The sequence below is a fragment of the Melanerpes formicivorus genome, unplaced genomic scaffold, assembly GCF_026170545.1.
Source record: "Melanerpes formicivorus ecotype bairdi unplaced genomic scaffold, bMelFor1.0.p_v2 SCAF_28, whole genome shotgun sequence".
Taxonomy (NCBI): Eukaryota; Metazoa; Chordata; class Aves; order Piciformes; family Picidae; genus Melanerpes; species Melanerpes formicivorus.
In genome coordinates this window covers 7,184,146-7,208,333 of record NW_027142380.1, presented here as the reverse complement: position 1 = coordinate 7,208,333, position 24,188 = coordinate 7,184,146, and the positions used below count along the sequence as shown (strand labels likewise).

Below are 24,188 nucleotides of genomic sequence, written 5' to 3'. Positions count from 1 at the left end.
AGCAAGACTGCAAAGGCTTTTTGTTTGTTATTGTTGAAGGGAAGGAAAAAAACAACCCTTGGTCCACAGAAGAGTTAACAGGATTTCACTTGATCTGCTCGTTTATGCAATGAGTAATGCGAGGTTGGTAACAGCAAATTGTTGTTTATAAGCAAACATGGCACTGTGTAAACAAGAAGGCCTGGTCCCCAACTGGTTTGATTTCATGGTGGTCAGCAGCTGATGTATGTAACGTACAACCTTTCTGCTTCTCGAAATGTCAGAAGAATGACTATTTGTTTGTCTTGAGTTCTTCCCAGCTGTTTACTCTGTAATGCATTTGCCTCAACCTTGATTCCCTAAGAGTGGCCCCTTTCTCCTCCCTGCTCTGTTTACATTAGTCCTGCCCCGAGTGTCACCTATGAAATCTGTTGATTATTCCACCTGGTTAATGTTAAATTGCTCTTGCAAGATGATGTGTTTGTTCATAAACACAAATGCTGGGCCCCTTGTTTACTGTACCCATGGCAGCAATCAGTTATTAAACAAATATTGCTTTGTTTGCGGGTGTGAGCAGCAGTTTATCCTGCAAGGTCTGGAAAAAAAACCTTTAAATGCTGGGATTTTGATAAAGGAGAAAAAGGGGAGCTTGTCCCTGGAATGTGGCTGAAACTCACTTTGGTTTGCTTTGCTTATCTTTAACTTGGGTGAAGGGGCTAGAAAGATTAGCAAGTTGTTTGGTTTTTCCAAGAGATTTCCTTAGTGTAATGATATCTATCCAGTTGTTTGCTTTTTTCAGAAGGGAGAGAGCACTCGTGCAAGACGACTAGCACAGCGGTAGACGGCTGATGGCTAGAAAATCCTGCATGGAGCAAACAAGGAGTTAGAAGGTCTAGGACAAAGATATAGGGCTATGAACCAGGTAATCACCCTGAAGGTGTACAGCCTTGCATTCCGTGTCAGCGTTTGGTCGGGGGCTTGTTTTTTGGCTTCTCTCTTTTCTGATGTCAGGTTTTAATGGATGCACATGTCCTCAATGGAGTTGGAAAAGGCAAAGCTTTCACTTTTATTTCTGAGGAGATCTGAGGAAAATCTCTGGTTCAGAAGCAGAGGTGTTTGAATGGAGAAGGGGAAAAAAAACCCCAAATTTAAAAGCACGCTCTGTTGCTCCTCCTCCTGTGAGTGAGATGACTGAGCTGCTTTGCTTTCTGTAACTGGAAAACTGCGTTTACATCTGCTAATTTCTGTATGCTGGCTGTTTGCTCTTTGGTTTCTGGGAGCCCTAATTAGAGAGAGCCATCCTGGCAGTTGTTGCTTTTGGGTTGCTTTGCAGATGAACAAGAAAAACTCGCTCATACCATCTCTGTTTTCCAAAATGATTGTTTGTTGTTGTTTCTGAATGGGGCTTGGATTTCAAATGCCGGGCAGGACCTGTTAGCACTAACAGTAAATTGTTAGGGCTTTGCACGCAAAGGGAGTGAGCCCTCTTAGAGTGACCTTGAGAATGAAATGTTAACTCTGTTTGTATGAAGGTGCTGTCTGTTCCTTTAGGTGTGAATTAATCTGTTAAAATATCTTGAATATACATTTATAAGAAGCTTTTGAAGGATAAAATTAAATAATTGTCCTTTTTCATGCTTTGGAAAATCAAGCAACAAAATGTGCATGAAAATGTCACATATTATACTCAGTAGCTTGCATCAGTGGTCCAAACATACTGTTGGCTTTGGCTACCAGAGCGGTTTCAGGGCTGGAGGGGAAGCAGGAGGTACCTGAAGTGTGTAAGTGGACAAGCTGGTCGTCAACTGACTCGTGGTACTGTGGATGAATCAAGCCTTCACTGCTTTAAACTAAATGAAAACAGTGAAGTGAAAATTTTATTGTGCAGAAGTATTGCAAAGCTGCACCTGGCTTTGTGGTGGTTGTCAGCTTCTGGAGGCTGGTGGAGAGGTTAGAAACACTTTAAAGGAGATATGCATGGAGGGTGGGAGTCTAATTCATCTACAGCCAGCACTTGGTCTTGTAAGATTTGATCTCCTCTTGCTGTAGCAGTGCTGCTGCTGTCTAGCATAAACTAACCATGTTTACTAAATGCATCTTTGGCCTTTTACTTGGTTGAACAGTTGCCTGTTTTTCTGTGAGGCAGACTGGAAGGCTTTATGTTGTGAGCTCAGAGCAGTGTGCATACAAACAAATAAGTCCCAGGCTGTGAGAATAGCTCTGCAGTTTCTGTTCCTGTTTTGCACCGCACCGTGGGGAGCCCTGCAAGCTGCTGCACCTGGGCTGGGATGAGCAGGTGGGTAGCTCCTGAGGGACGACAGCCACCAAAGCAGCTCTGTACCTCACCATGCTGCAGTTAAGTGCCCTTCCTTCTGGAGGAGTCTGTTTTCTGGTGCAGGTGGTGGTCGCATCCACACGGTAGCAGTCACAGAGTGGTATGGCACAAAGAGCTACGGTTTCTTCTTTGGTTTGGGATTTTTTTTTTTGGCCATTTGCCATTCCCTTCCTTAAAATAAATGATGATCCCAGTGATGGTAAGGATGATTTCTGTCAAGCTCGCGACTGAAAGACAGCTCTCCCCAAGAGAGAGGAAGGAACCTCACTCTGCTGATGATGGTATGTAAATGATTACATCATATTTGCCAGTCTCTTGGAAGTGGCCCAGCTCTGGAGCTTTTATGCAGCTATGGCATGAGCCTCATGCTGAATATGGATTTTAATAGCTGTCAAGCTGAGAGGCATAGATTGAGATAGAGCTGGCTTTGCAAAGGGGGTTTGTTTATCTGAGGTGAGACTAGGAGTAACTTCTGGGAGCATGTGTAAAATAGGAGGATGCAGAAAGCTCATTTGGGAAAAGCAGAGCTGAGTCTTACCTCTAGGAAAGGAGTGAGACCTGTTATCTTGACAGCTTGGCATGTTTTGGTGCACTGGCTTCTCATGGAGACCAGATCTAGTTCTATTAAGCAGAGCAAAAGGCAACCTTTTGTTGCCTAATTATTTCTCTTGAATTTGCTTGTTCTCTGTTTTCAGTGTTTGTGGTCAGCAGCAGCCCCATCAGAAGAGATTTCCTTGGGGGTGACTTCAGTGACTGATTTTCTAAGAAGTTAAGTTGTTTGGCCATAATTTCACAATAAGTCAGTGTGGCACAGGTGGGATTAGGCTCCTGACGCTCCTTCTCTTCTCAGCAGGGCCCTTTTAAATTTCAGCTCCTGCAGAGCATCAGTCAACCTTCACTGAGCTGCCTCCAAAGAATTTCAGGTCCAGTGGCTCTGCCACTGATGCTGGGAAGAAGTAACACAGGCAGTGCAAGCCATGCACCCAAACAGTGAAAAACAGGTGGTGTCATTGTATGTAGTTAAATAATTGAAAAGCTGTGGCGGCCTGTATCTAGATGGGATGGGTGAAGCTGCTACTTGGGGCACTTGAGGATGGGCATAAGCCCTGGCAGAGGTTCAGGTTCATGGAAGTCCAGCCTGTTACTGGCATGACCCACAGGGACGAGGTAAAGTAGCTCATGTCCTTCCACATTGGCCAAGGTGATGTGCTCAAGCAGTGTTGGAAAGCACTGGCTTTTCACTCACTGAATTCAGCGATGCCTTCATGTTTTCCTCCTCCTTGTTAGCTTTTTTGCTTTTCTCCCTTCACCATGGCTCTGCATCACCGAGGAGCTCTTCCCTAGCATCAGGAGGGCACCTCAGGGGATCAGGCCTCCCAGGTGCCAGGGCTGTAGATCAGCTCATGGGAGTACCCTAGGAGCAGAGTGATTTGTTTCCCTTCCCTGGGGGGATTCAGCATGTCACCTCTGTGATGCACTCAACCTCTGACAGCCCAAAGCCTGGGATAAGTCCAGCCAAGGTGAGAGCGCCAGGGCCACACCTGGGTCAGGAGGCAAAGCCAGGGATGTGCTGCAGATCATCCCATTTCTGTGGACTTTTTATTTCCTCAGCACTAAATGAAATTTCAGATTTTAGATACGTCTAGACATACACAGTGCACGATAAAGTTGATAATACATTAATCATTTTTAACAACAGGTAATATGCATAATTTATGGTGTTACAGTGCTATCTTTTTTGATATTTATGATGGATAATGCTCAGTTTTTGCCCTCATATTACTGCTTTAAATTATACCACAAGAAAATTAATGAGAAAGTAGATTTATGGGTTTCATTTGTTTGTCAATTCGGAAATTAATTGGGTGTTAATTTTAGCCGTCCCTCATCAGACCAGGTCTTTAGTATGTGTGCATTACTTTGCATTCATTGAAGCCTACCTCCCATTTACTGTGGGTCACTAGCTTTGCATACATTAAAATAGCCCTCAGGCTCATTCTCTTGATTACTTTTTGAACTGCCATGCATTAGAAAATTTACGCCTTTCTGTTATAATTATGAAAATTCACTATTGGAAGATGGTGCTTGCATAACAGCAAGTACACAGTCCTGCGCAGCGAGGTAAGATCGTATAGAAAATCCCAATACGTTTTTGTTCTAATCCTACAAAATAGCACTCTCGACAATCTTTGTTGTGCGAGTCTCATCCTTTGAAATTTCAAGGATCCATTTTAATGCACTGAATTACCTCTTTAAGCTGAGGAAATATCAAAGGATTTCACCTCGTCGCTGTCTCTTTGTTTCCTCTTTCCACACATCCCGTGCATGTTCCTCCCTTGCCTTGCTCCAGGTTTGCTTCTCCTTCTCCCAGTGCCGCTGTCAGACGTGACTCAGCATCGCTTTTCAGGACAGTGGAGCCTGACTCGCTCCGTTCCTTACTATTTTGGTTGATTCTTAAAGATCACCCTTAATTACTCTTTGAATCCATTTCTCCTTTCTCATACTCCTGCACAATTCAGCAACCACCAGTAGTGTGTAGGCGAGTGGCCTTCAAAGGGGTAAGCATGAAGTTTTATCCAAAAAGTACCCTAATGTACTGACAGTTGATCTATAGTTAGTTAGTACATAATTATACCTAAAATACACCCTGTCAGCAGGATAAATGACGGCTACTGAAAACTCTAAAAGCATGACGGGTGTTCACCCATCTGCAATGACGAGAGCGGAGGGGTTTGTAAGTTGAGAAAGGCTGGTGAGTTCAGCATGATCTGATTTAGTTAAATCATGCCATATGTTGGGATGGCTCTTTCTAATAGTCGTGCTAACCACAAGCATAGGCAGAGAGAAGTCATCTGGTCCACCTGGCTAGTTTGGACTCCCCTCCCCGGCGTTATTTCTGTACTTAGCGTGGTGGCAGCCCTCGAGCTGCTCATGTGAAGCTGGCTGATTCACAGTTAATTGTGACATGGTGTAATTTAGTAAATGAGCAGCTGAACATCTGTACGCCTTCCCCCACGGTAGATCAAAGCCTTACCTTTCACAAGGCTTTTAATTTCCACTGGTGAATCCTTTTTCTTTTGCTGAACTCATGGATGGTGGGTTGGCGCTGCTGGCCGCCTCACTGACCTAGGGACGGGGTGTCAGCTGCAGGAGATGGGGATCTTGGCGTCGGCTGGGGACCGTCGAAGCATGTTCCTGGAAAAATTCAGGAGTGGTGCTGGGATGTGGAGCCCGAGGAGCTTCCCCCTGCAGGGCTCTTGCTCCAAAGATACCGGGACTAAAAGGGACCACCTGTGAGCTGGACAGTGGTCTCCTGGGAAAGCCATCGTGGTCCTTGGGGGTGGTGACAAGGAGTGCCAGGCTGCTTCTGCCTTGCTTTGGTTACCTGCACTGGGGTAAGGAGCAGCTTCCCTCATGCTTTGTGTGTTGCCAGAGTTGGTCGCGCTCTGAAGCACGTTTCATTTTCAGGAGGTAATATCCTGTCTTTGCAGCGTTGCACTGTCATGGGATGCTTCCAAACGTTGTTTGTTTGATTTGATTTGATTATTTTTTTTCCATAATTAAACAGAGAAGTGCTCTAAACTGACCTTGCTTTGGGGAGATGCTTGCAGCAAATAGGTAAAATGTTTACTTCTAAACCCTGCATGGATGACAGTGTGTCTGCTGGAAAATTCAGGACTTGGTCTTGTGATTTGATCACTTAAATCTGATTTTACCATTAACTCTTCTGCCTAAAAAAGCAGAAATATATTTTATCAATCTGTGTTGTGTTTAATTTACATGTCCTTTCATGGCTGGGCCAAGTTCTTTAAGGGCATTTATTCTGCTTCATATAAATAATTGATCAGCCAAGTTAATTTACTTCTGCCTGACTTGGTCAACCTTAATTAACTGCCCTGGAATAAAGACTGAACTTTTTGTTAGCTTAATATCTTCCAGAAATGTGATGAAGGGGCTGTATTACGACAACATTTTTGCTCTAGCACCAATCCCAGGGGACAGACATGAGGAATGATCTCTATGTGCATGTATGTATTTGTAAACACCTCCTAGTGCTAATGACCGAAATATAGCCATCAGCCTTGGAGGTAACTTTGAAACATGAAGGCTACATCCTGAATCTGTAGTCCAGGTTGAGTCTGGAAGGATATTAAATCCAAGATTTTAAGGCCCAGAAGACCCTGGGGATATTTTTTTAAAGGTGATGAGATGCTTAAAGATGTAGATTGGTGCTTATTCAGAAGTCTTAAAAATGTCTCACCAGATGCCTCTGTGTATGGTGAGGCATCTAAATACATCTGAATATCAGCCCTTCTGTCTTTCAGACTTGCTGTGGGTCCTTGCTCTGACAGGTGCTTTGGTTGGTAAAGCCTCCCTTGTGCTGGCATTAAACAATGCTGCTTAGTCTTTAGAAACTAGACTAGGAGAAGAGCTGCAGAAATTGCACACTTCAGTGCCCACCTCCTGCCTACTAATCTCCATGCTTAACCTTGCTTATCTAAATAGTCCAGTGGAGCTGTGAGACATGTATCTGCAGCATCTGGGCTTTGTGATGTTACAGACTACTACTTCTTGGTTTTGTGTTTGTTTTTTTTTTTCTTTTAATGGATTAGCAGAGAACATTTTCAAAATTAGGATTCCTTCAGCTTCTGTCATTTTAGTTCAAAACACCAACACTGGAGTCCTCAGAGAGATCATTTTGATTCATCTGAAGTACACATCCAACCTCTGTTTTTTCAATTTTGGCCATGCTTTTAAAGAAATTAGCCTACTTCTGTCCAAGTCATCTGGAAGATGATCAGCTGCTGTCCTCCTCCTGACAGTGTGTGCCTTGCTTTGATTCCATGCAACTACCTTCAATGTAACATACTCACCAAGGAGATGGGCCAAACTGTATGGCTTTGGCTTCGTGTTTGACTCTACATCAAAGCTAGAAAAGGTTTTGTGCAGAGGACTTTTGAGAAACTGATCGCTGTTGTGAGACTGTTTAAACCAAGCTGGCATTAAGTCATAGAAGAACAGTTCTTTTATTATGTGCTCTTTGATCTCAGGATAAAATTTTACATGTTGTTGTTCATACTGCAGCCTTAGCTTTGGTCCCTTCATACGGGAAAAACATCTTGTGTCATCCCTAATAATCTTGAGTCCTTCTGTATCCGTCCTAAAGTGAGATATCATAGAGTTTCATTAAAAACAAACCAACCAACCAACAATCAATCCACTGGTAAGAACCTACCCCTTTTAAGCTTTAAATTTGTCTTTTCCTTTGTAGAATTGATAGGAGAGTCATTCTGTTTTGTAAAACACAGGGGATGGACATGCTTTTCTGACATTAAGTGTCTAAAGTCAGAACATGGTCTCCTGAATGTCGAAGAAGATTTTCATAGAATCATAGAATAGCTTCAGTTGGAAAAGATCTGTAAGATCATTGAGTCCAATTGTTGACCTAACACCACCATGGCCATTAAACCATGTCCTGAAGTGCCATAGCTACATGTTTTCTGCACACCTCCAGGGCGGTGACTACACCACCTCCCTGGCAAGCATGTTCCAATGCCTCACTCCCCTTTCAGTATTTTTTTTTTTTCCCTAATATCCAATCTAAATGTCCCCCGGTGAAATTTCAGGCCATTTCCTCTCAATCTGTCCCTTGAGACTAGGCAGAAGAGACCAACTCCCACCTCACTGCAACCTCCTTGCAGGTAGCTGCAGAGAGCAATGAGGACTCCCCTCACTACCTATAATAAATCATTATGCAGAGCAGCTTCGTCAGCACTGTTTAGTTTACTTGGGGTTGTATTCAGGCCAAAATCACAGTTTGTGGTACTAGACCTGAAGCTTCAGTTCCATTCCCAGAGAACCAACCTGATCATGTTGCATAAAGCAAACCTTGCTTTGCTTTTTTCTGTCATAATTTTGAGTGACAGACTTCACTAATAGGCTTCTGTGAGACCTGCTCCTCTGTGCTGAGGAGAGACAATTATCTCAGCCATCCTCAGTGTGCTATCACCTCAGCTCATTTAGGTGTGCTCAAAAAGACAAATAATAATCACTCTTGCAGAAAGCTCTCGCAGGTTGATTTTCATGACATGACGCTTAATGATCAAACCGAACTGCGATTATTTATGTCACCTCACATTTGACTACAGTGAAGAAATAAACAGTTTCATCTTCTCTCCCTTGAAAATCCTGTTTTCTGTTGGAGGTATTGTGGCAAAGTGGGTTCGTTTTGTATTGGCATCCAGTTGAAGGTATATTGGAGTTGACTGCCTGTGAATGGGTGTTTTTAAAGCAGCGTTTGCTCGAAGGTCTTCACTTCTGTTTGTAAAAGAGTTTTTTCAAAGTCCAAACATCACCATTTTCTTTTCATTCTTTTGATATTCCCTTTGCAAACTCTCATTTCCTTGATACCTGCTGATGGTTCTGCTGGATGTGATACATGGAGTGGGTACAAGCAGTGGAGGGACTGGGGTCAGCCACGTGCGGCTCCGGTGGCGATTGGCTGGAGTATTTTGAATGATAAAATAGAGCATTAAATTTGTCATGGGAAAGGTTCTCAAGAACTATGATATTTTGTGACCAAATACTATAAATAATCCATCTTTTTCTCTGTCCTATAGGTTGGAAAAATTGTAGCAATTTCTACTGTTGTTTCTTTCCGGGAGCATTTTGCAATCCTAGAGACAATAAATAATCTCTTGACTAGTTTGGTTGTGAATTATTTGCTGTGTCCTGGAGAGATTTTGCTCAGAAGGGCAAGCCAACAATTCGTGATCAGGCAGTGACAGATCTGCTCCTCAGTGGTGCACATTCTTCTTACTGCTGTCAGAGGTATCTTGGAGCTTTGGTTGGTGTTTTCTCTGACCCTCCTTAGTTTTTTATCCAGTCAATTTGTTGCATCAGAAGTGCCTTGACTGTTTTGGCACATTGGTTTTAGCATCTCTTTCTACCATGGTGTCTACAGGAAGCACCCGCCACTAATTCTTTAGTATGTCCTTTCTCTCTCAGGTGTGTTCTGTGTGATGGTGATGTGCTTGCTCACCCTTTGCCATTGTACATCACAGTAATCAAAGACATGAGTCTCTGGCTTTAACGTGCTAACCCAGTCTTAGATGGTGGTCATCCTTGTCCAGTGCTGAGGTCATTCATGTTATGGTTGATTTTCTCCAGTTGACACTTGACCCCAAATTTGGATGGAAGCGGAAAGCAAATCAGTTTGTTCTTTTTTATTTCTCTCTGGTTAAAAGAAGCATGTCCTTTTTAGTAGTGTAGCATATAAAGATTTCATGGTATACTTTGGAGTAGCTTGTGAGCTGTCTGGGGAATCTCAGTCATGTTTCTTCCATGGAAGCAATCCATGCCATGCGGTCACTTCCCAATGTGTAATCCAACCTTGCTTGGTAGATGTAACACTTATTTAGGTCTTATCATGCTTGTGGGCTTGCCTTATAGTGCCAAAAATGAAAACCACACCATGCTCAGTCTGTGTCAGAGCAGGATCATGTTAAAACCCAGAAGTTTTGCTGGTGGTGTAAGGAAAGCTGCAAGTTTGTTTGGATCTCTGGAGCTTTTACCAGGGAGTCAACAGAAGCCTTATAGTGAGCCTCCAAGCCCTTTCAAAGATTTCACAAAACAGATTGGAAGAAATTTTCATGGAGCAGATGAAATTTATTTAAATGCAATCAGAAGCTTTGAAACTACCCTCGCACTGTCCGTCTGCTTGGGTGGCCATCAGTGTGGATAGATCCTGTCATGGTTGGAGCTGGCTCTGGCTAATGAGTGGTTCACCTGTCTCAAATGTGGATCAGGGAGGAGCACTCATATTGGAACATAGTGGTGAAACAGCCCTTGTTAGTCAGCTGCTTCTCAGGTAGGACATTTAATTGTCGTCTCTATGGATCCTCATTATCTGAAGCTAGTGAACGAATGAGAGTTCTGGCATTAGTGTGTTGGGGAGGGGCAGACCTCTACATGTAGCATCTGATGTTGAATGTCACTTAGGGGCCAGCAGACACCGGGCAGCCAGAACTGGGAAGAGGCATTGTCTCCAGCCAGTACTGCACCTTTGGTGGCTGCAAGCTCAGAATTACTCTTGCAGAGTTCCCAGGGAAAGAGCTTCCCTCAGTACTTTTCCATTGAAATACATTCCTTGCTCTCATCTTTTCTGATTGATGTTTTTCCTTATAAGTTGGAAGGGAAGAGATTTTTCTTCTTCCTTTTGACCCAAGGTAGTTACTGAATTCAAACTGGTTCTTCCTTAAACATAAAACGTCTTCCTTCCAAGGGGAACCATCCCACACAAGAGCATTTGGCTCACATGTGCATGTGTTGAGTTAGCATGGCAATGTGCTTGCAGCATGCAGCTTGGCTTTCCATACCCTGTCTGCCCCTGGGTGAGGGTGGGAGGAGGAGCATGGAATGATGGAAGGATGGGCTGGCAGAAGAAGAGCAGTTTAATAACATTTAAATCCTGGACTTGAGGCCTTTCAGGTGGAAATGCCCATAAAACAACTCATCAAAACACCTCAAAGGTAGTGGTTTGCAGGTGGAGTCTGATATATGTGCTTTGCTTGGGAGAGTCAACTTGTGCCCAAAAACTGCCAGTTAGTTTCCAGGAACTCCTGGGTGAGTCCTGGGTAACCAAGTGGGCACTGGTCTTTATCCATCTCCTCATCTTCATTATTTTTGTGGGTCCCACAACCTTCAGCCAAGGACAGACATCTACCATGGGTCAAGATCTGTCTGTGAATATCTGTGGCTACCAAGATGATGTAATGCAGTAGGTTCTTTGTTGTAATGCAGTAGTGCATCCAAAGTCAGACCAAATCCATAGCCAACAAATGTGCCCAAAAGCCACATTCTGGGAGCAGCTGAAGTGGTTTGCCCCGGGCAAAAACTGGTGGTGTCCAGCAGATCCCACACTCGGCCTGAATTGCTTTAGAGTAATAAAAGGTGCTAATTCAGCAATATCTTGGTGTTAATGGAAACCAAAATAGTGAATGCTCTGCTTCACCTACCTGCCCCTACACAGGCTACCTCAAGGTTTTGATATTGTCCATCATGTGTTGCAACAAATGACTCATCTGTTTCAAAGGAAAGCATCCAGATGTAACTAGAGAAATTTAATTATGGATTCTGTGCGTTCGTTCAGAAGTATATTTTTTTATTTTTTTTCCTCTCTTAAGGGAAAAAAGATGTTGAGCAAATAGTACTATATATAGAACAGAACTAACTTACTAAAATTATAGCTGTACCAACAGATAAATAAACATAAACTAGTAGCATGAACCATTAATGAAAGATAAATCGTATGAAGGGAAATGACAAATGTTTACGGTTTTGGCAGGCTTTAAAACAAGGCATGTCTCCTTATATACAACAACTGTTTTAACAGCTGCCTTTTTTTTTTTTTTTTTACTTCCCCCCCCCTCCCCTAAATTATTTCAGGTTTTTGAGTCATGATGCAAGAATCTGGGACTGAGACAAAAAGTAACGGTTCAGCCATTCAGAATGGAGCGAGCGGTGGCAACCATTTACTAGAGTGCAGCCTGCGGGAAGTGAGATCAAACGGCGAGACACCTTCAGTTGAAATTGGGGCTGCAGATTTAGCACATCTTCAGCAGCAGCAGGTACTGTAAGATGTAATCCAAGTTTCTTACTTCCAGAAAAAAATGAAATGCTTAACCTCCCCCCTCTCAAACCCTTTGCATTTGCCAGCCAGAGGATGCTTTTAGGACTTGCCTAAGACATTCTGTACGTTTTTATCCGTAGGAGATTGTAGTTGTGAATGTAAAGGGGAAAGGCTAGACTTTTCTTCTGGGGCTCCTTTTTAATTGTTCCTTGGAAATACCCAAAGATCAGGACGTGCTTCTGTTGCCTGAATGTGTTGAGTCTAGTGGCAGCGATTGAGTGAACTGCTGTTTACAAATAACTGGTTTCCAGAATATGTCACTGGGTGGAAAGTACACTAACGTTAAGTTTTGTTTTTGCAACAAATTTTAATATAACCTAGCAACCTCTATCAACAGAATGTTTTCTATTAGTGAGAAAGGCTGTGGAGGTATCTGCTGCAGCACAACCTCTGAATAAATAAATAAATCCATCCTGTGGCAGTACTCCTGAATTCAGGAGAATCGGAACCAAGTTGTGTGTTATGCCCTTTCTGTTTTAATTGAGGAATTTTCTGGGACTTGACGAAGTTTCACCCATGGAACTGTATCTGCTTAATATGTTTTGTCTTCTTCTTCTCCCTGATAATATTTTGAAACCCTCTGAGGAAATTTTGCACCAAAGCTCTGGGCATGTGTCATTAACATGCTTGGGAACAAAGGCTGCAGCAGAGCCATGGTGAACACACTTACGCCTCGCCCGCACTTTCTCTAATGCAATAAGCATTCTTAAAACCTTTTAAATAAGCGATTGGCAGCTGGTTAAGACTCCCCTAAGTGTACAGTGATCTTTGCAGCAGGTTGTTGTGGAGAAGAAAAAATCCTGCGCTCAAAAACAAAGCAAAGCAAAGGCTTGTGGGGGAGCAGGGGAGACCCCCTGTTTGCCAACCTAAGACAGAAAGCTGCCATAATTAAACAAGTCAGAAAAATGGATGATACTAAATGCACAGACTTGGGTTGTTTCAATCATTTTCATCCTACAGGTTTTTACTTGAAGTGAGAATACCATCAGTGAGAAAATCACAGCCATGCTGAATTCATTACTGCAGTAGTCACACAAAACCACGGATAAAATTTCAATAACTGCAGGCCACAGTTGAGTAAACAGTTGCACTGAAACTTAATTCCTGTTGACTTTTCCCTCATTCTTCGCCAGGGGCACATTCTGATTCGTAGTGCAAAGACAACAGGGGTTACAGCTTTGATTAATATAGGACAGTAGAAGAGGAGCAGAGCAGTAAAATATGTTCAACACAAAGGTCTCATCTTAAAAAGGCTTCGTATCAAGATGAGTTTGTTGCGTTGTGCTTTCCATAGGAGTGCTATGGAATTTTCCAATGCTGCTTTCTGCAGGGAGAAACAGAGGGGGAGTCATGCAAAAATGTACACACCAGAGACCAGAACTGCTCCTCCACTCCTACCACCAGTTACCCACCTTCACTGCTGGCCCCTCCTGCCAAGGCTTCTCCACAGCCATCCAGAGGCCTCCTGCTGCCTTAGATAACATCGTAATCTTGCATGGAATGGGTTGTGTCATTCAACAGCCACCCATTCGGTCAATTAAGGAGTGGCACCAATTCATTCCTACCTGGGTCCTCCAGCCCTCCCCCAGATGGTGCCCAGCACAGCCACAAGTGCTGCCAGCCCCCATGGGAGCAGGGAGCAGGATTACTAGGTTTGGGATTGCTTTCACACAGCTCAGATTTTAGCTTACAGTTTATTTATCCTTTGCCAGTCCAATAAATGTGGCTGGGGAGCTTGCTTTTCTCCAAGTTCTTGAAAGACCTTTATGTTCTGTGTTTGAATTCTGCTGTTAATTGGTTTTGATGACTAACTTCTCCATGGTGTGCATCTTTTAGAAAGCAAGTCCATTATAAAGTTTAAGGCAGTTATTAAAAAAAAACCACCCAACGAACGAAACAACCAACCAACCAAAATAAAACCCAAACCCCAAAGACCTGATAACAACAAAAGGATCATCAGAGCTAGCATAAAAATATCAACCTTTGTGTTTGGAAAATATTTTTAAACGCTGAAAAGAAGAAAACCCCGTTGTTTTCAGACAGCTAATGCAAGCATTTACAGATACACATACAACATGGAGCATAATGTTTAGATGTTTCTCCATATACAACATATGCTCTCAGGTCACTTAACAGAATGCGTTGTACAAAATGCTTCTTCAATACAAATGAATGAGATCTGCATTAAACAGCTATTTCTTAAGAGCATTTCATTCAAATCTTTTCTTTTTGCCACCTGGCACTTGTTTTGTTTGGGAAGGGAGAGAAAAAAAAAACAAAAAAGAAGAAGAAGCAGAAAAAGAAAATCAGTGGTGGGTAGTTTGAGCTTTGCCGTTGTGGTTTAGTTGTGCGTTCCCTTGATGAGTGTGGCAGAGCAGAGAAACTTGGACGTGCGACGGCTCGTGTAAAGCATCTGGGCTGAATTCTGGTTCACATTTTTGGTGATATTTATGAATTTGTAAGGATTGATGGCTTTGTTAGTATGAGAGAGGAAAACAGAAATGCTTTGGGGTTTTTTAAGGAAGTTTCCACGGGTTTACAAACTTATAAATATTTTTACCATGGAAAAATATGGAGCTCCACAGATGTTCATGTGTTTGAAGGAGCAGTGTGTGGTGTGAGCACTCTTGTAGAGGAGGTGCAGGGAGGACCTGTAGGACCACTTTTCTGTTTCCCATGTCATCCTAGTGTGTTTCTGCTGTGCAAGGAGAAAGAGGGTGATTGATCTAAATTATTTTAGCATTAGCAATCTTGTAAAATGTACTGCTAAGTTGGGAGTAGCAAATGTGGGGTTGAGTTCTGCTATGTATTATAAAACCAAATAGCTCTAACTGATGTTTATGTTTGTAATCATGAAGTAAGAAAGCCAAGGCAATACAAGTGACTCCATAGGGACAGTACATCTGTGGAAGAGTTTGATAATAATGGGGCATACATACATGATAAATCATCCCCAGAACCAGACTGAGAAGGAAGAAAGCCTCTTTCCTGCAGGATTTTGGCACTGCTGAGGGTGGGAGTAGTTGCCATCCTGCTGTTGCTGACCCACAGGTGACAGTGGTTGACATCTCATAGGAATGACTGTCAGGATGAAATAGAATGAACAGGGTTTTGCTGATCTGCCTATAAACTTGGAATAGACATGAAGGTTATCTAGGTCATTGGACTATTTGAAGAGATCAGAAGCCAGCATTTGGCATGGGTCGGGCAGTGGGGCTCAGGAGCTTGCTCCGAAAGGTGCCCACAGAAGCCGAACCAAGGGATGGAGCGGAAGACATGGGAACTGGGTACCAGACAGAGTCTGGCAGCATTTCTTGGCTCTGAGGCATCACAGAAAATGTCTGGAAGGTGCAAGATTGGTGTTGAAGTGACCCAGAAGCTGAAAGTCAGGCTGTGGATGAAGGAAGCTTGGACAGAAAGTATGTAATAATGGGGTGAGTCTTGCCTACTGAGGAGTAATAAATAAAGGCTCATGAGGACAAACTGCCTTTTAATGTATGATCACAGCTTTAGTTGCTTCAGTGGTTTCTGACGTCTACTGAAATTGAAGGTTTGATGCTTCAGTCCTAGCCAGCCTTTTTTTTTTATTAGCTCAGCTTATAAAATAAATATTATTTATTGTGTTTTATTTTTATCCTCAGGACTATTCATTAAAGTGCTCTTTGCATTATTAGCATTGAAACAAGAATATGAATTGAACAAAGAGAACGAATACAAAGTTGAATTCTGGTAGAAAGCAGCAAGACACCAATGCTGTGTTGCGTGGTGGCAGAGATACAAACCTCTCCACATCAATTGCGAGATCCACTTTGATACTGGAACTTCAAGTACTGCCCCACGAGTATAAAGCTCAGTATCTTTTGTCTAATCCAGAATGCTTTTGAACTTTTTAGGAGGTATGTCTTTAATAGTAATTTGTTGACAGATTAGCTACAGAGATTGCAAAGAGTTTATTTTGCAGAACTGGCAGGCTCGTATCAGTGTTCTGTTAAGGAGAGAGAGCACACATTGCTGTTTTGCAATGGCTTGCATTTATTGACAACCTGTGCTGAGCAGGCAGAATCGGAATGTTTGTATAATGTAAACCTATAGCTTGTCTGATGGGGTGTAGTGTACTTTCAGGTAGTGCATAGATAGCTTGATAAAGAGGGTTGCAAGGTGACTGTGTTTATGACAAAGAGGAATAGCAATACAAATGCAACTAGTACCTGGAAAGACAAAGAGGAAGTTTATATAAAGAATTGTAGGGAAGTTTCTTTTCTTCACTTTGCCTTTGAGCGGAACTATATTGTAATCATCAAGTGTCACTTCAAGCTTTCTGAAGAGCTTAGATAAATACTGGTTTTGCCATGTGTCCACAAAGCAAGGAAAGAAGGGGTTTTTTGCCTCGAAGAAAAAGAGACAACGTTATATATATCTCATTGCATCTTGTTTTGTACTTTTTACACTTTTATTCCACTGAATATATACAAATGAAAAATGCAGTTTTGTTCATGTAGAGGACACAAAAAGAACATTTGATAGACACAAGAAATTTGGACTAGGTGCCCAAGTCAATGATGTCTTCACAGTCTCACTGACTGCATTTGGGGTGCCTGTGGTGTCGATGTGACGAGCCACAGTTGGGCCCTGTGCCAGCTGTTGTTTCAAGAAATGCTGGGATTTGAAGTGTTAGGCTGAGGGAAGCAAACTCTGGGGGACTGTGTGGTTTTGTCAGATTTTGTTCATGTCCAAGGACAAGGAAAATGAGGGACAAGAAATGGGGGATTTGGTGTATTGCTGAGAGTCTCCTTTAACTGGGCAGATCAAAAAGATTTGCCTGGAAATTATCTGACTACATTGCAGTGCAAATTAATGTTGCTTGGGTTTTTTTTACTAGTTTGGTGATTTTCATCTTATTTTGAAAACCCGTGGGGAGAGGTTACAAACTGCATTGGTTTTATGGTCCCACTGATCATGATGTGGACTTATCTCTTTAGAACAAAACTGCTAAACTAGATCCCAGATAAAGTCTTTGTTTTATATTGACATAACTGGGTTAGACCAAATTTGTTTGTTAGACTTTGAGGGAGCGTTCATGTTGAGTCATTCTGTCTGAAGAGGCATAAAGCCTAATTATTAATCTGCTGTTGCTATTGAAGGAGCTGTTTTGAAAGTATAGATTGAACTCCATGCAGGCTATTGGATTGTGTCTGATTTTGTATTGCAGTTTACTGATAATTGATGAACATGGTGAAAAGTTCACTACATTTGTAGAGCTTGTGCTGTGTGATCAGAGAGAGTGGGGGGGTGGAAAAAACCAACTCGAAGCTCTTGGTAACTTTCTGTTTTTATCACTCAGACTTTTCCCCCAAGTTCTGCCATCTCCCAACATTGAACAGAAGGTGACATGATGTCTTCTTAGTCATTCAAATCTAATAACTTTTAATCTGAAGGTTAAGTAGTGAGATATAAACTAAGAGATGATAATATCAATTTTATGTTCACTGAAGGGCACAATATACCTCTTTCTAGTAGAGGGAAAATTGTGCGTAAAATGTCTTTTGCTTTTCGATGGAAAAGCCGCGGCTCTGAGAGCTTGGGAATGAAGCAGCGCTGGAAAAATTAAATAAGTTTTTAACATAGGCTGGCTACCTTGCCTGGATTTTAGAATCAATGATTTATTTTTTTTTCCCCTTAATAATTCAATTTTTAGATCTCTTGTCAATGAACCATGCTGAGAACATTCATGCAGCATTCTCCCCCCTCGCTATCTCTAATGTCTTTGTTATAACTACTTATTGACATCAACAAGCCTTAAATTTTCCTTAACTGTTGAAGGGTAAGGGGAAACTACCGCTTTGTTGCACTTGCTGAGATTATTGTTTTTTCTTTGCCCTGGTTTTGTTTTATTTTTGCCTCTAAGGTCTTTGATAAATAACTGCATACAAGTCCTCAAAGCACCTTGACATTGGCACCCAGAGCTCTGCAGTTGTGTGTCTGGATACAAGCAGGTACACGCAGCAGCCGGGTCATTAGACATGTAATCACCTGGATTATGTGCACATCCAAATCCAGAAGTCCTCTTTAGGCTATGGGATGTCTATTTCTGTATTTATTTAGTTTTTATTTTTACAATAGTTGCTTTTGCATCTCCTGCTAAATTAAGATCATCTTGTAAGCATTTAGGTTTATGTGGGCTCTTTGAAGAGATGTAGCTTCTGAAATGTGTTTGCTGGTTTGTTCTTCAGCCTTGCATCTCATGTGAACATTCAGCTGTGGTATGTTTGTTCCCAGCTGTTTTCGTAGGTGTGCTCTCTCCCCTTGTATTTGCTTGTGCTTACTCATCAGCAATAAAGTTACACATTCAGGAGTGCTGTTTAGGGAAACTCCACAAAGGAATGCTTCAAAGCTATTAGCCAGCACACACAGGCACTGTGAAAGACTTTAGGTAGCCATCAGGTAGAAATTAAAAGCCTATGTCAAATGATTGATGTTGTTCAGATTATTAGAGACTATTCCTCCTCCACTGATCTTCATACATTAAGGGTTATCTAATAAGTAGTGCAACCAAACCTGGGATATAGCAAACCTAAAATGGTAGAGTGTTTATGAAGGTGTGAAGCTGTTGTTAATTCACATGGAACTGCTCCTCACTGTGGCTTTTAACCTTGCAAGATGCTTAAGCATGTGCCTAAATGTAAGTGCGTGACTAGTCTTATTAAGGTCACTGGTACGCCTCATGCCTGTAAAATTAGGAATGTGCTTAAGTACCTTGCTGAATTAAGGCTTAAGTAATTTCACACTAATAAGAAGCTGCCTGGATGGCTGATATTTTAGAAGTAATTTAACTTTATTTGGAAAGGCTCTGCACATGGGGAGATTGTTTGGCAGTGCCTTAGGAGCTAGCGGTGGAACTGCGGTAGTTTTCACTAATGTGGCTGTTGATTTCAGTGGAGTTTTGTCTGACTTAAATACATTAAAATGAGAGCAGAATCGCATGCCATGGTTTTCTGTGTTATGTTCTTTCTTCTGTGGAGCTCCATTGGGAGCTCACAGCAAGTGAGAAGAATATCAACAGTACTGTTGTAATTTATAACGGCGACGCTGTAAATAAAGATTGGGATACGAGGTAAAAATGCAGAAGTCATGCCTACTCTCCATGAGTTTGTTTAATTACATAGCACCCCATTAATTAAAAAAATTAACAGAAGGTAATTTTTGGAGGCTTAGTGTAAACAGCAACATTATATAATGACAGTTTTGTAGGATGAGTGTTGCTTGTTTTGTTGCTGTGCTCTGTGTTTTCTTAGCTGTACTCCCTACGTTTCCAAAACATAAACCTTATTTGCAACCTGTTTAAAACAGTGCAAATGCATCTCCCCCCGCCCCCTTTAAAAGCTATATATTGTGTCTGTAGAGTGTCTGTAAAGTCAGTGTCGTGTCTGAGATGTTTCTGAAGCCTGGGGCAAGTGCCAGCTTTTATTACAAGTTCGGCTTTTCAATTTATTTTTAATCATATTTCTTCTTTTTCTTTTAAGGAGCTTTCTTTTCTTTTCCCTTTTTTTAATTTTCTTTTATTTTTCTTCTTTTTTTCCCTTTCCTTCTTTATTTTTCTTCAGAGGTACTGAAGGTAGGGTTAGTCAAGGGAAGGTTGGAGAGAGTTAGGCTTATTTAATCTAGCTAGCAACATAATGCAGGGCCCTCAGCCCTTCGCCCCCAGCCCATATAGAAGTGCATGTTCCCAGGCAAAGCAAGGAGGCTGATGCAGGAAATGGATATAATTCCTTGTGTTCTGTGAAAATCCTGATTCTTATTTAATGACCATAAGGACCGAGGACTGGGATTGTTACAGGCAGAAACACTGATGGGCTTACAGGCACACAAAGTTCTGTGCCTGGAGATGTTTGCCTGACAGAGCACTGTATTTCCGATTTTGGGTGACCTCTTTTGATCAAGGCTGGACTGATCCTTAATGCGTGTGTTTGGGGCCTTCTTACCTCACTGAGTGAAACAGGCGAGTTTCTGAAACGGTTCTGTTCTTTTCTAGCAAGAGGCATCATTGTTGAGGGGGCACGCCACAAATGTTTCAAATTTGGAGATGCAGAGCGAGGTCACAGATTGCCTCTAGAATCTGAAGTAATCAGGATTTTATTTCAGATAAAACCTCTGGGGCTGATACTTAAAAAACACAACTTTTAACTGGTATTACGCAATTTGCTATGGGTCGCTTAGCCAAATGTTTATGTATGGATCTTTTTTCCCCCCTTTTGTCTTTTTTTCCTCCCTTTTTGTTTTTAGGGGGTGGGGGGGGGAAACGGTTGCCAAAGTTCAGGTGGGATTTCAGGCTTTAACACACTCTACCTGGAAACTAAGTGCAGGAAAGGAGGGAGGAAAAAAACACAACTCTTGTCTATTTGAATTAGAGTGATCACAAGCTAAAGGAATGTGGTTGCTGTTGACGTGCTCAAATCAAGTTTTCCTTAAATTTTCCTTGTTATTATCATGGATACCAAAAACCCTCTGCCAGGAAAGAACTGCAACACTAGTGAAATGTTGTAAGACCACTGACTCTCTTCCTCCTTTTTCCAGTAATCAGTGAGATACGTGCTAAAATAGGGACAGGGCTCCTAGCTGTTCACAGAGGCTGTGTGGGCAGAGGGTGGATCTTCCCTAGTACCTTCTTGTGTCTTTAATCAGCAGCAGACCCACAACTTTGGAGGTTTTGGCTGTTTTCTCACATATGAAGCTAGGACGCTTGTGTTTCTAAACCCTCATCCTTTCATATTTTTGTTCCCACATAATTAAGTGATTCACTGAAGGAGAAAGGTCAGACGGGCACAAGGAAGGAGAAATGGAACTTGTTAGGAAGCAGTGGGGCCCAGCATCTTGCAGGAAAAGTCAGAAATAAAATGGGGTATAATTCTCCTCACATATGGGAAAGCATTTGTAAGACTTGGATCCTCAAAAGTCTGGCCTCAGCAGCCTCCAGGAGATGTTTTCTGGTCACTGCTTAAATGAGAAACTTGATGTAAAGCTGTGCTGGCATAGGAAGAGCTCTGGTTTGGGGAGAATGGCTGTAGTTTATTTTGTTGCATCTCATTACATACCTGCACCTAGACTGTGCCATCCTCCTCTTCAGACTCGGAGGAAGACAGAGGTGTGTACAGAGAGCAACTGTTCGGGATTTTGTTGGAAAGTCTACAACATTGCTGAAGAAGAGGCTGATTAAGGCACTGCTCAGTCTTTAATTTTCCCCTCAGTTACAGGTTAAGTGCTGTGTTTTTATTTGGTAGGTTGTGTGTGCTGTGCTGCAGGAGAAAATTCCCACTCCGAACGTGCATTGTACTTGGTGTGTATGTGCCGAGCAGGTCGTCGTGGGCGAAGGCATCAGATCTGCTGAGTGTGCATGGATGAGAGCTCTGGTTTTCATTCAGGGATACTCTGTGGCTGGAGGAAACCATACAAGCTGGTTGGAAAAGCTGTCTGCAGCACTTGCTTATAGCTGTAGGTGAAGTGCTTTCTGTAAGGTCACGGGGAGGGTTTGTTACAGATAAACCTCCTTAATCCTGCATTTTACTGTCTGTTCATGTATTCAGAGTTCTTCTGTCTGAAGAGGTGGGCTGATTTCTTCACAGCCATCATACCAGACATGGTGTTTGGGTAGTAGAAGCGCTGTTTTGCTCAGGGAAAACTTCATTGCCTTTCCCCCAGCTGTAGCACTGTATTGCAGATCCCAACGAAAACCCCTCCAAGTCAATAAACAACACAAAGCAGACTTATCTTTTATAGTGTTCTTGAAACAAATGTAAGGTTATAACACTAAAGCGGGTTTTATTAAATCTAGGCATGAATCCATATTGAAGAAATAATCCACTGCTGCTTTTCAGCTTCTTGTCTTTTTAATTAGGGCTGGCAATGGGATTGTTAGCTTTTAAGATATGGTAAATATGAGCCTATTAATATTATTGAACATAATACTCAACAAGGTGCAGGGAATGCTGGTAGCTGTAGATATTTTATGGAGGAGCTAAAAGTGGGCTGTTTTCTGTTCGAGAACTCATCCTTTATGACTGCTGAGATAAAACCCATGATGGCAGCCTTTCCCTCAGTCCCCAGAGCAGACATCCCAGTGGGCAGTTTGGCACCTCTTATCCCATAGTCTGTCTGGTGGGGTGTGTTTGAGCCTCTTTCACAACACAGCATTTGGAGTTTAAAATAGTCCTGATTCTTTCTTTTCTTTGAGAAATGAGTCACCAATTCCTCCAATTAATGCTTTTTGAAGTGTTTTACTCTTGGTTCCAGTCTCTTAACTTGGGCAAGGGCTGGATTATAAGGGTTTAGCAGTGATTAGCTCTGTTTACAGTACTTTTTCTTTTTTTTTTCTCTGAAAGGTATGGTGTTTGCTTTGCTGTGGGGTTTTAGTTTGCAGAGTTTCTGTTGACCACCTGCTTTTTCTCCTAAATAGTTACAAGGACAACTGCTATGTATAGTAAATAAAAGATATGGTCTTACAAGGCTGTATCATAGAGCCTGTATGTCAAAGATTCAAAATCTGTGAGCAGAAATGTGTGCCTTTTCTTGGAGGAAGTCACTGAGGTCACTGGGCACCCATGTGTTTTCTGATGGCCTTGATGGACATTGCAGCCCAGCAGAATGGGGCAACCCACCAGCCTAAGTTTACTGTGAACTCCTCTCCAGTCTTAAACCTTTTTTCTGTGGATTTTGGAAAAATGGGCCCTTCTTTTCAGTCTTTCCAAGCAGACCAAAGGCAGGAGTAGACTGTGGCTTTGACACCCCTGATATATGCCTGATATGTGTCTCACTAGCCTGTCAAGGGAGGTGTCACTCCTGCACAGGCAGGCTCCTCCAGTGCTTAACTCTCTGTAGGGAAGCTTCTTCCCAATGCCAGACCAAAATGCTTATTCTGCAGGTTAAATCCTCTTCCTTCTTGCTCTGGCTCTAACAGGTAGAGTGTCTGACTTTACAGCCTCCTATTTGTGTATGAAAGCTGCTCCCTTCTGTGTACTCTCCATCTTCTCAGAACTTCAGCAGTCTCTGTCCTTGCTCATCCTATTTTCCACCACTGTGATCATTCTTGTTACTGTCTTCTGGATTCTCTCCAGTCAATCTGTGTTCATCTTGAATTGCAATACTCCAATGACATGGTCCTCTACTTTAACTCTTGGTGGAGCAAGTGGAGCCAATGAATTTCCCAGTGTATAACTTGCAGGCAATGCTGACTGGTGCACAGCATTTTTGCAACAGCATGACCTTGTTGACTCACACTCAACTTGAGAGCCACTGTAATCCTTTGGCTTTTTTTTTTTTCCCCTGAAGAAGTGCTGTGTAATCAGTTGTCTTCCTTGTTGTATTTGCAAAGTTTGGGTATTCCAGCTGAATTGTAGAACCTTAGAAATTTTCCTTAATACATGCCATCCCATTCTTAAAAACAGTTTCTCCATTTTTCCCCCTACATCTTTGCAGTTACTCCCAATGTAGTATCATCCCCAGATTTTCTGAATTGTTTGTCCCTTCATCTGTGATGTTATTCTAGAAAGACTGACTTCTTCAGTGTGTTGGTTATCTGTCTTTCATTCTGAGAGTGACCCATGGATACATATACCAATATGCAGTAATTTTGTTGTGTTTTCCTAGCTTGGTTGTGAAATTGTTCTTTGAGATGCTATCAGAAGTCTTTACAGTCTCACTTTGAATTATCTCCAGGGATGGGGCCCCAGCTTCCCTGGCCAACCTGCTTCAGTGTTCCACCACTCTCACAGTAAAGAACCTGTTCGTAACACCTAATATGAATCTGCTCTTTTCTAGTTTGAAGCCATTGCCCCTTGTCCTATCACTAGAGGCATTTGTAAACAGTCTCTCTCCATCCTTCATGTAGCCCCCCGCTCCATTACCTTCTCTGGGCAGGACAGAACAGCATGAGGAGCAGCCAGCTAGCAACTGGCTTGTTCCAGCCTCTTCACAGCTATTGCGCCAATTAATCAAGCATATGAAAACTGAGATCAGTGGAATCTTATTAACTACATAATTTAGCCAAGCCTCAAACTGCTGTAGGTAAGATGTGTTCACAGGGGCAAAAGTACCACTCACAAAACCCACAAAATGCCAAATCTTAGTTAACTGCTTTTCCTGGTGGAAGCTCAAACTGGGTTTGTGTAATAAAACCACTGTAGGAGGGATGTG

The 24,188-nt window shown here is 42.3% G+C and overlaps 1 protein-coding gene across 10 annotated transcripts in view; it reads left to right on the top strand.

Annotated features, from left to right (window-relative positions):
• FOXP1 (forkhead box P1) overlaps window positions 1-24,188 on the top strand; it is a 405,896-nt gene that overhangs the window by 221,580 nt on the left and 160,128 nt on the right. For 9 of the 10 annotated variants that reach the window (XM_068154355.1, XM_068154360.1, XM_068154362.1 and 6 more), the window contains one exon: window positions 11,762-11,943. In XM_068154355.1, the coding sequence (XP_068010456.1) occupies window positions 11,773-11,943 (171 nt within the window). In that variant the 5' untranslated portion in view covers window positions 11,762-11,772. Of the gene's footprint in view, window positions 1-778; window positions 902-11,761; window positions 11,944-24,188 lie in introns of all 10 variants that reach the window. The other variant, XM_068154358.1, reaches the window with a different exon arrangement.